The 11,292-nt window shown below is 46.7% G+C and overlaps 2 protein-coding genes across 4 annotated transcripts in view; both read right to left on the minus strand.

The window, feature by feature from the left end:
- The window catches only part of SH3BGRL3 (SH3 domain binding glutamate rich protein like 3), a 3,698-nt gene extending 3,496 nt beyond the window's left edge, over positions 1-202 (minus strand). Inside the window, exon 1 of the mRNA XM_006924391.3 lies at positions 43-202. Within this exon, the coding sequence (XP_006924453.1) occupies positions 43-90 (48 nt within the window). The 5' untranslated portion in view covers positions 91-202. The remainder of the gene's footprint in view (positions 1-42) is intronic.
- A 1,192-nt stretch (positions 203-1,394) lies between these two features.
- The window catches only part of CEP85 (centrosomal protein 85), a 26,511-nt gene continuing 16,613 nt past the window's right edge, over positions 1,395-11,292 (minus strand). Inside the window, exons 8-14 of one of the 3 annotated variants that reach the window (XM_006924392.3) lie at positions 9,685-9,837; positions 9,309-9,463; positions 8,334-8,445; positions 7,374-7,424; positions 4,798-4,905; positions 3,466-3,691; positions 1,395-3,091 (exon numbers count right to left, since the gene is read on the minus strand). In XM_006924392.3, coding sequence (XP_006924454.1) covers positions 2,931-3,091; positions 3,466-3,691; positions 4,798-4,905; positions 7,374-7,424; positions 8,334-8,445; positions 9,309-9,463; positions 9,685-9,837 — 966 coding nt within the window. In that variant the 3' untranslated portion in view covers positions 1,395-2,930. Of the gene's footprint in view, positions 3,092-3,465; positions 3,692-4,797; positions 4,906-7,349; positions 7,425-8,333; positions 8,446-9,308; positions 9,464-9,684; positions 9,838-11,292 lie in introns of all 3 variants that reach the window. The other 2 variants (XM_025041345.1, XM_015598995.2) reach the window with 2 other exon arrangements.

The following is an 11,292-nucleotide window of genomic DNA, read 5'->3' on the forward strand; positions in this document are numbered from 1 at the left end:
CCCCGCGCTCTCCTTGAGCGTGGGCCCCGGACACACACTCACTTCGCGGGAGCCGGTGACCGACGTGCTGTAGACACGCAGACCACTCATGCTGCGGGTGGACTGATGGACAGGCGGCGGTAAAAGAAGCTGCACGGCCTGGAGACGACGCCGCTGCTCTCGGAAGCGGTTTCCTTCCTGCTCAGCCCGCGAGTCACCGCTCTCGGGACCAATGGGAGGCGCGGGCAGGGGCGGGGGCTAGGGGCGGGGTCTACACTACCCCGCCCAGCACACAAATCCCCTCCCCTCCCCCTCGGGTCCTGGCGCGCAAAGGACCTCAGTCCCATGCAGGGCAGCGCCCTTGGGCCCTTCTCTTTTCTGGGTTCACAATGTAAGGCTGGGAAGGGTCCCGGTAGCAAGAAAGGCAGGGGCGAGGGTTTGGCAAAGGCTGCTGCCTCAACCTTGCCCGAGTTTGCCGCACCCAACCACCCACCCCCAGTGCCACGACAGCGCAGCTCAGCTGCAGGCGTTAAAGGCTGTTTTCAAACCTAAAGCTCCTAAGCGAGGGAACTTCGTTCCAAGGGACCCTTCCCCATAGTCCCCTGGGGGATACCCACACATGGCTAGCCCATCAAGATAGGAGGCACACCAATGCACAGATAGCCCCTGCTTAGAGATTTTCTCCGAAGTTCCTCTCCACTCAGGCAGGTTTAGGCAAGGAAGGGTGGTGGCAGGAGACAGGGCCACACCCTCAAGAAGCCAGATGGAGGCCAAGATAAGAGGCTGTTAGCTCTGGAAAGGATGGAGGCAGAGGTCGGTGTCAGGACTTCTTGTTAAAGATCTACAGCTGGTCTTGGGGTGGCTCCAAATTAACCCCAATTCCAGGTAGCAGATGGCACTCCAAAACCACTCCTACTAGTACCCAGCAAAAATTCAGGGGACTCAGAGAGAGCAGACTCCAGCAACCAGCTCAACTTTGGAGACTCTGCTCTCTCTGGGTTTGGACATGATGCCCCTCAGAAGTTGCCCCAAGTCCAGGGCTTAGAGAGTGGCCCAGAAAGACCACCTTAGCCTCTTGAAGCAAACAGTGCTACCTCGCACTGGGCATGGGCAAGCAAGCCACATCCTCACGGCAACCCAGAAGCAGCTGACTTCCTCTTAGAGGATTACTGAAACTCTTCAATGACAAATTTGTTCTATGACTTGGCAGCTTCACTCAATATAAAGTTGTATGGGAAGAGATCTTATTTACCCCCACTGAACAAGAGGAGCAGAAGTGGTATAGACATGAAATTGAACCTGCCAAAAGTCCCTCCTTGTTGTTGTCTGGCGAACTTGGCTAAACACCCAGGCTTTGGCTTCATCAACTCAAAATGAGGGGTGGAGTAGGGTGGTGACAGAAGGCAATGGAAAACTGAAGTCTGTTAAATTTTTATTTTGTAATCAAAATAGGCAATACAAACCAGTTGACATAACAAGAATTCATATAAATAACTGCTTATAAACTTTAGAGGAAAAATACCCGTGAGCATGGTGGCTGGGCTCCCAACACAGGGTGGAGACCAACCAGGCAGCTCTGCTTTTAGGAGGCAGGAGCCCAGAGGCTGAGGGGGTGATGGTTGGGTGGGGCTGCTCTGAATGGAAGGAATAAGTCACTCCATAAATAAAACACACTTGTAAAAACACTTAAGGAGTCTCATTCAGGCCCAGGACTGAGGTCCAGGATGTTGCCCTGAAAGCCAAAGCTTAGCAAGAATCTCGTGGTGGCTGAGTCTGGGCTCCTGAACTGCGCAGTGCTCCCTCACAGCCACACACAGCCTGGCTTGGCTCCAGATCTAGAGGTCTGGGGCCAGCCCAGCAACCAGATACAAACAACTGTGAGAGGTTCCCTAATCGAGGAGGCAAGAAAAATCAGAAAGCAAAGGGTCAAAAGGCCCCAGAGAAACAAAAAAAACCCCAGAAAACACTGAAAGATATGCCTTAAAAGCTGACCTGTACTGGGTACTCTGAAATCTCAAGGAGCCCAGATCAGGAAAAGGAAAGGACCCCCATCTCCAAACACAAGAGAGGCACAAATCAGAGGGCTGGGCACCAGCACCAGCCCTGGGGACGGGGTGAGCAGCTTGAGTTGCCCTGTGGTATTCTGGGGGAAAATCCTGCCCAAACCCAGAACCATAGAAAAGAGTTTGCATTCAAAGTCCGAGAAGGAGGCTATCTGGACAGCCTGAGAACAAAGGAGAAGGCGGCTATGCTAACCACATGGCCAGGGCCCCAAGGGTACAGGGCAGGTGGAATGGGGTCTCCTATAAAATGGCATGGCAGCACAGTTGAAAGAGCCCTGGCTATAATCCCTAGGCCACCAATTCTAGTGAGTACTTTGCTAATGAGTAGATCACCGTGAGGCGTCTGTGTGAATAAGAGCCCTGAGGAAGAAGCAAAGCAGTGGGACTGGGCCTAAGTAAACCCAGAAAGCCAGTTCAGCTCCCAGGAAGACTGGCACATGGGGCCCAGGAATTCTCAAATGCCATTATTACTGGCCTTTCCAGGACCCTTTAATGAATTCTGGGCATCAGCAGAACCAAGGTATGGAGTGGGAATGAATGTGAATCCATCCCAAAGGATGGAGAAAGGAAGTGAGCAGCCTGTCTCTGACATCAGCTGGGAACAGTCTGTGAGGACTTATCAGGTGACCTGAAAAAGTTAATTAGTAACTCACCCTCAAAGGACGAATCAGGATGACAGAACCAATGCAATCCAACAAGGCAAAGCCAGTGTGGAGCAAGGTAGGCAGTTTCCTAGTCAGCCCTTGGCCCCAGATGCAGGCTCTTACCTCCCTTCTACCCCTTCTCTCTGGGAATAGCAGCAAACAAAAGGCAAGAGACTGTCAGGGCAGGGCCTGCTGGACCAGATCCTCCCTCGGGGAATATAGCATGTCCCATGCCTAGCATTCCTTACTGTGTGACACAGTTTTCTCCCATATCCTGGGCATATCTGTCTGACATGGTGGTCCGTAAATCCTCGATGTCATGACGCAGTTGTTGAACCTCTTCTAGTTTCCTCCTGATCACATCTGGCTTCTGCAAATCTAGCGGAGTCCCTGGGTGCTGAGAAGCTGGGAAGGAGAGCATTTCGAAAGAATGTTATAAATCAGGAGATGCTACTATGTAGAAGGGGCAGTAAGCACCTTGAGGCCCATGGTCCTGAGACACAGCACTTCCAAAAAAGCAGCTGGGGATGGTGGGCTGAAAACTTGCTGCCTAAGGGCCACATTTTGTCTGTCCTGTACCCAGGCACCCCATAGGGATGCCTATTCCCAAAACAGATTTACTGAACATCTACTTTTTGAAACACATAACTCCCAGAGAGCAGTGACCAGGCCTCCATAGCCCTGGTCACCCATTACCATAAATATGGGGAAGGTGGATGGGGGTGAGAGAGAAACAAAAGCCACACTCTCCTGGGTCCCAGACTGGCCTGAGGACTCACAGTGAATGCCAAGGAGCAGGGAGAGATTGGGATCATGGCCCTGCGCCCTTTGGGTCACAATGCTACAGACGGCCTGCAGATCTTGAAGACAATTGGCCAACTCCTGGTGCAGTTCAGATGCCAGCTGGGCTGTGTCTGATGAAGATGGGAACCCTGGTTGAGCCTGGCGCAGGTGTTCCTGGAGTGTCAGATTCTTCTCAATCAGGTTCTGGTTCTGTGCTGAAAGCTGAGTGGAGAGATGAGCAAGCACATTAACCCAGACCCAGGGAAAGGCAAGAGTATCTGTATCTGAGTGCGCTTATATGTTTATTTGTGTGTGCAGGGGAGGCTATAAGTCACAGGCTTAACATTGCCACCCCCTCTTAGTATCAGGCCTAGTTCCTCCTGCAGGTAGGCTAGGCCACAGGGCTTCCGCACTGAGGAGGAAACTGCTGCCCAGCAGACTCTGAGTCATCAGCCTCCAGGTTTCTGTTTAGGAATCAGAGATGATACTCCCGCCCCTCGGAACTCTATCTGAAGCCAGTCCCTCAGCCAACTCTGTTAGCCAGGCTATTAGAGAAGGCTTAACGTGAACCGTGAAATCTGAGGAGACACTGGTTTCAATCTCTCCCTGCCACCCTGACAAAAGTGGCCACCAGCCAGCCTGATCAGAGTCTGTTAGAGAAATAAAGGAAACAATGAAAACATGACAGCTAGTGGCCTCTGGAGGGGTGGGCTGGAGCCAGACAGAGGACATTAGGCCGAGGGGAAAATCCGTCAGACGGAGGAAGAGAAATACCATAGGATTTCACCGATGTGAGGGCATCTAAGGAACGAAAAGAACAGACGTTAGCAAAAACGGGCAGGCACACGAAGACGGAGGACGAAGTTGGGGACGGCTCCCTACCCTCAATTCTGTTTTATAAACATAAAATAGAGTTCCTTCTCTAGTACTAGGCCTTCACTCACACTGGGTCTTGTGACAATCCTAGTTCTGGGAGGTTCCTTCCTAAACTCTTGGCCAGTGAACTGGGTCGCCCCCTGCTGACAGCTCTGTTTACTGCATGAAGACCACCAAACATCTGTCTTCTTGAACCCCTCCCTCCCCAACCCCACAAATCTGTGGCTGCAGCAAGACAAAAAGAGAGAAAAAGACTTTCCACGCCCAAAAAGCACTCCTGGGTCATTATGGCCACTCTAAGACAGGCTTGGGATCTTTAAAATAATGGATGATGCAATGTTCTTTCCTATTCTTCTGCTGAAAAAGCTCAGCGGGGACCTCAAACATGAGGGCTTTTGTGGGAGAAGGGACACCAGAGAAAGAGTACCAAGAGGCCTAGGTGTGTTGCTAACCTCTTTCACAGCTGTGCGAAGCTGCTGCAGGGCTGTCTCCCTCCGCTGGGCCTCTTCTTTTAGGGCCTGGCTTGTTCCTTCTTCTTGAGCCACTTCCTGCTCTAGGCTCTGAATTCCACAGCAAAGAGTGGTGGGAGCACACACCAGGGGTAACAAGTTCAGACCATATCACTTTCGGCCTGGACTCTACACTAAAGCCCCATCCTGCCCAGACTGCTACTTAGAGATTATTTAACAACAGTCCTGACTGAAACCCTCCTATAGTCCCTGACCATGTATTAAACAGAGGCCAGTTCCTCAGTAGAATGATCCAGGCCAGTCTGGCCCTTACCTACTTTTCTAGTCATACCTTTTTTTAACCCTCCACACGACCTCCACTCCAGCCACATCGAATAACTAGCCGTCATCCCCAAAGGCTCCAGCTCTTATACTGTTGCTCACTCTTCTCCTTTACCCAGACTTCTCTTCAGCTCAGGAAACCCCCAAGGCCCGCCTGAGCTTTCCTCAATCTGCAAATTGGATTCAGTTAATCCTAATCTGGCCCTGCTACTCATACTTCCATCAGAGCTCAGGCGTAAATTTGCGGGTTGTGCACATGATTCCCCCCTCCAGTAGACCATACCTTTCTTGAGGGCAGAGAACATCTATTTAGTTGAGTTCAATATTTATTGAGCACTTACTGTGATAGGGACTGAGGCTACTAAAAAAAATACCAGTCTTTAAGGAGCTCACAGCCCAAGCCCTTGATAATACTGTTTTAAATACTTTTGACAAAGGGGTAGGAGAGCACTCCCACAGGCACTAAATCTAGTTAGTAACGTGTATGCATGTGCGTGTAGGGGTAGACAAGGGGAGAGATTTATATTTGTTGTCTTTTACCTCTCATTCTATCCATTTCAATTTCTCCCCAATTTCATAAGTGATTTGAACAAATTAAGTCTAAAAAATATTTCTGTAATTGAAAAAAATTTGATTAGTTTGTTCTTTTTTTGTTCTTTAGATTAAAAACAGACTCACAAATATAGAGGGCAATCTGGTGATGGCCAGAGGGGAGAGGGGTTGGGGGGCTGGGAGAAAAGGGTGAAGGGTTAAAGAAGTACATATTAGTAATTTATAGATGAGCATGGCACAGGGAATGCAGTCAGCATTAATGTAATGGCTAGGTGTAGAGCCAGAGGAGAGAAAAAGCAATCAAGGGGATCGTTTCATAAACTATGTAAATGTCTAACCAATGTACTGTGTAGTTGAAACTAGTAATAAAATAAAATTTAAAATTCAAAATAAAATTTTTTCCCTGAATTTCCCCATTTTGTATTAATAAAAAATATAACTTTCAAAGAGAACATCTCATCACCACGAAATACTCAAGGCAACAACCATTATGAATCCATCTAATTCCAGCAAAGTCTCCTGACAATTTGCTTGACCACGGCTAAATGTACCATTTAAAATGTTGGGCTTTTTCAACCTTTGTGGAACCTCAGTGTTCCAGAAAACATACTTTGAGATCCATTAAAAACTCTACTAAAAACCTGGAATTTTAAAAGGGTATAAATGTTCACTAGGCTTGACTATATTCTAACAGGACTTGGAATAGGTAAACTAAATAGATACTGCCCAACCCACGTAATGGTAAAGGCAGGATTGCAGCTTTTGTTGCTCCCCAGAATCAGTGCATTTTACCTGTTTTGGTGTAAAACTTCTTTTAAAGTCCAAAGAGAACCTGAGTGAACCTGCTTTACCTAGGATTTCTTGGAGAATTCAATTAAGGACACTCCCACTCTGGCCCAAAATAGAAACCAGGACTTATCTTTGATTTTTCCTTATTCTTCAACCTCTTATATTCTGTTAGTCACTGATTCCTCTCAATTTTGCCTCCCAAAAGTCACTTAAATCTGTCCCCTCACATCTCCTCCTTGCTATGCTGCCTTATGCCAGGTTCCTGCATTATCTCTTACTAGGATTTCTGCAACAATCCACTGGCTTCCAGCCCTGCCTCTCTCCAAGTACCAATCTTGCACACTCAAGCCTGAGCTGCAAACCTGACTATATATAACACACTCCAATTAAATGCTATATAAATTCCCATCACCTATCTAAAAAATAAAAGCTAACTTAATTGGGAAGACAAAGCCCTCTCATAGCCCAGTTCTCCATTCACCACCTTACTTCAATATCAAACTGCTTACAGCTCCATGTGCAAACTCTACTGTTTCATGCCTCCATGTTCCTACCCATACTGATCCTCTAGCTGGAATTCCAATACCATCCTATCCAGCTGCACTTCTTTGCCTAACTCTTCTTCCCACTTTAGGGGTAATGACCTTCAGAAACCCTTCCTTGACTTCTCCCTCTCTCACTTTCTATGCTCCCACACGGTAATATGGACATTGTTCTCAGAGTACTGTGCTAAGACCCCTTCTCAACAAGACTGCACTTTAAAAGCACTGATTGGGTCTCATCCTCGTATTCCTAACACTGAGCAAAATTGCATGGCAGAAAACAACAATGTTGGCTGAATTCTAGAGATTCCATTATTAAGTCCTGCCCACCATGTCCCAAGGACTCCAGTTCACCTGTACTTGTGAACGCAACTGATCCATCTTCTGCTGTTGCTTTTCCACAATCTGAAAGGCAAAGTTATCAAGGAAGGCTGTAAGCAAAGGCTGATGATATAGTAGGAGGCAAGAGGGCAAGAGGCTACATTAGGGTCTGTGGTCTGGCTATTAGCCCCACTGGTTACAGCCAGTTAATAGTGAGACCAGGGTGAAGACATGTTAGCTCTACCTACAGAAATATAACCCAGATTCCCTAGCCTGACTAACTAGCTTCAGACTCTTGTGCTCCAGGCACAAAAAAGCATATAGTCATAAAAAGGAATATAGTGTGGACTTATAACCACTACTGGGTGTGGGGTGGAAAAGACAGATCAGTGGAATTAACATTATATATAGCAAGCATACATTCCGGTTCTTTGGTAAAGGACATTACTAAAAATTCAGTTTAATGAAGCCTGCCCTGTCTAGGGCTGTGATGGTTGTTACTTATAGCTTTTGTCACACTGACTGTGCAAGGAGAGGACCTGAACAGGCTCAGTTTCCTGTCCTTTGAGACCTTAGGTAGTCTCTGAACCTTTTCTGGGTCTTCTTTTTTGCTGACCTATGATCAGCAGGCCCTGGGCTCCTCTTTCTCTGCTGAATCAGGGCCATCTCACTGGTTAGAACTCTGCCCACTGCAGAGGTTCAGTACGAGGTCTGAGCCATGAATGAAGTGCACCAAGCTTCAGTGCACCAATTTGGAGCATCTAGTCTGGATGGTCAGAGGCATGTCCTCCCCTCACTTTGCTTGCCGGTTGTAAGGATGAATAACTAATATACAAACTTACTATGAAGGGGTGACTTTTTGAAAAAAGAGAGAAAAGTAATGGGTAACAGATCCTAGGTGGCCCAGGACCAGAAATTCATGCTTCCTTCCCCATACACAATCTGCTCTTTCCTCTCAGCCTACCCCGTTACAGCCTGGATATCCTCAGTCACCTTTCGGAGAGAATCACATTCCTTCTGCCAGGACTCCATTTCCACTTTTGGACCTTCTTCATGTTGGACCAGACCTTCTCCATTGGCTTCCACACACTGCTTATCTTGCAGGCTGAAAAACAGTGTCCTCTTCAGGAACTCTAAAGTCAGAGAGATGTGGCTCTGACTCCTGATTCTGCTACTTATTTTTTAGGGAAATACACTTAGGCCCTTCTGAGCCATAGCTGAGGCTATGTGTTAATGTGTTAGTTCTGTTATAATGTAGGTTATGCCACACAGAAGTTCCCTTCCCTAGAGGCCAACATCTATATGATGGCCACTGTTCAAAGCTCTTGTTTTGAGCATTGTTTTGATATCTGAAAAAAATAAACATCACATGTATTTAGACTATAGAAGTCATACATGTATACTGTAGAAATTTTGGAAAATTTTTCTTGGCACACGTAGTTTGGGGCAGAGTCAACTTTGTCCCTTAACCTTGCTCTGACTCCAACCAATGGTCTCCTCCAACTGATCCCCACAATCACTTTCACCACAGTCCATCTGCTAAGTTAAATAACAGGGTCATTTGGTTGAATGGGATGAGAAATCTAATCCGTCCCAGTAGAAACTGGATTTGGTCCAAGAGACTGCTGAAACAACCATCACATTTTCAGAAAATGCTATTAATATGGAAGAAGCTCCCAAGACAACCTGAAAGTACATTATGGCATCTTGTTTTGTTCTCAGAACCTGTTGTGGCAATTGAGAGCAATTCTTAGGGCTGAGGAAAAAGAGATGCTCTTGGTAGCCTTTAGCTTACAAGGCTCAAAATGTGGATAACCCCCGGTTCCCAGCACCAGGATCTACTTCTGCAAATATACAGATAACTCAGAAGTAAAGTGATTTGCCCAAACTTACACAGGGAGTAAGTGGGGTAGCCGGGACCAGAACCTAGCACTCCACTCCTTTCCTCAACCCCACAGGGATATTTACCTATGTCTAGTGGAGGAGAATGCTGCTTCTCTCTGTCTCACACTTTCCAGTTGAACCTCCTTCTCTCTGCAGGCTGCCCGTGTCTCCTCCAGCAAATTCTCCAGTTCACTCACTCTCTCCTGCAGCTCTGTGCTCTTCAACTCAGAGTCCTTAAGCTGAGAGACAGGATGCCATGCTTAGGTCAACCCAGACTGTCTGGGTATTTCAAACAATTTGCAGTCTAGTTGTAAATTTGACGGATGTGAGTCTGGACATGACTCTTTTGGGATTTTCCTTTCAGGAAACCATGGGGGTAACCGCATACAGCAGAGGCTGAGAAAGTCCCCTGGCTTGGCTACTCCCTGCTTGCCCAGGGAATGCCCTGACATTGCACTACCTGCTGGCTCTGCTTCTGATGGTCTTCCAGGGTGGGAAGGTCAGCTAGGTAGCGCTCCAAGGTCTCAATACGCTGCTGCTTCTCCCGATTTTGCTCTGATTCCTTCTGACATTTCTTTTTCAAATTATTGATATGTTTATCACGACCCTTGACCTAAGGAACAAATGTCAAGAATTTGTCTCCATTTGACTTCTCTAGAACCCTGAACATCAACTTTTTTCAAACAGACCCCTGTCCATAAGGCTGTAAATATTGTTCTACTGCAATGAAGGCAAGAAGCTGATCAAATTTTGCCATTTGAGATTAGGGCATAAATTGCAGAGTTAACACACCTGGACTTTCCAATCAAGGGCAAAGAATAAGGGCCCCCTGGGCAGTTTTTAAAAAGTGCCCAAGCACTTCTACATAATAAAAAATTTGTTTGGCCTTTGTCCCAGGTTCCTGGGAGGTAACTTCTAAACTCTTAGAATTATCCAAATAATAGAGGAAATCTATTCTCTCCTTCCCTCTGCTATTCATATTGCTACAGAGCCCACCATTTATGCTAATGAGATTACTCAGAATGGGGGATGGTCACTAAAGACCAAAGGAATTGAGCTCATCTTCCTGTAAGGGGGTGGGGCAGTTGTTCAATCATGCCTACATAACAAAACGCCCAATAAAAACTCTGGCTACTGAAGTTCAGTAGAGATCCCTGGTTGGTGAACACATGGATGTGCTAGGAAGGTGACATGCCCTGATTCTATGAGGAGAAGGCAGAGTGTCTGCTTTAATGAGCTTGCCCTATTTGTCTCTTCATTTGGCTGGCCCTGATTTGTCTCCTTTATAATAAAACTGTAACCCCAAATATAGCACTTTTCTGAGTTGTTCTGGCAAACTAGTAAACTTGAAGGGTTCATGGGAACCCCTGGATTTGTAGCCAGTTGATCACGAATATGGGTGGCTTAGGGAACCCAGAACTTGCAGTTGGCATCTGAAGTAAGAGCAGTCTTATTGAGGGCTATGCCCTTAAAACTGTGGAGGCTAACGCTAACTCTGGGTAGTCTGCATCAGAACTGAGTTGCAGAAGTATATTCAACTTCCCCGCATACATATAACCAATCTGGTCTGTTCTGGTTAAGAGGCAATGCATTTCTCCCTAAATATCACACATGATATAAAGCTAAGCAATCATCTGGAAGGGCTAATGAGACTGTAAACTCATTGACAGGAGGGGCTGTGTCCATTTTTCCCATTATCATATCCCCAACACATAGAACAATGGTCGGCACAAGTTAAAATTTGGAAAACAATGTGCCCATCACAACCTCCAAGAACCTCTGTACTCAAGGCACCAGTTACCTCTGAATCAGGTTATTAGCCATAGACCTGAAAAATAGGAGGATTTGCTTAAAGTCTATATATAGGCTAGCTGGATACCATCTTCATCCTAGGTTTCCCCAACAGGGGACTGGAGATTCATTCTCTGTAGAAATCAAAGAGTGATTCCAGATTCAGGTAGAGGGAGAGTGAAGCACTGAGTTGAAAATAAATAAAAAAATCTATGTACAGAAATATAGGGCTGAACCTAATCTCCTCAGTGTTGAGAACCTAAAGGTCAAAAGCATT

The sequence above is a fragment of the Pteropus alecto genome, unplaced genomic scaffold (genome assembly GCF_000325575.1).
Source record: "Pteropus alecto unplaced genomic scaffold, ASM32557v1 scaffold39, whole genome shotgun sequence".
NCBI lineage: Eukaryota > Metazoa > Chordata > Mammalia > Chiroptera > Pteropodidae > Pteropus > Pteropus alecto.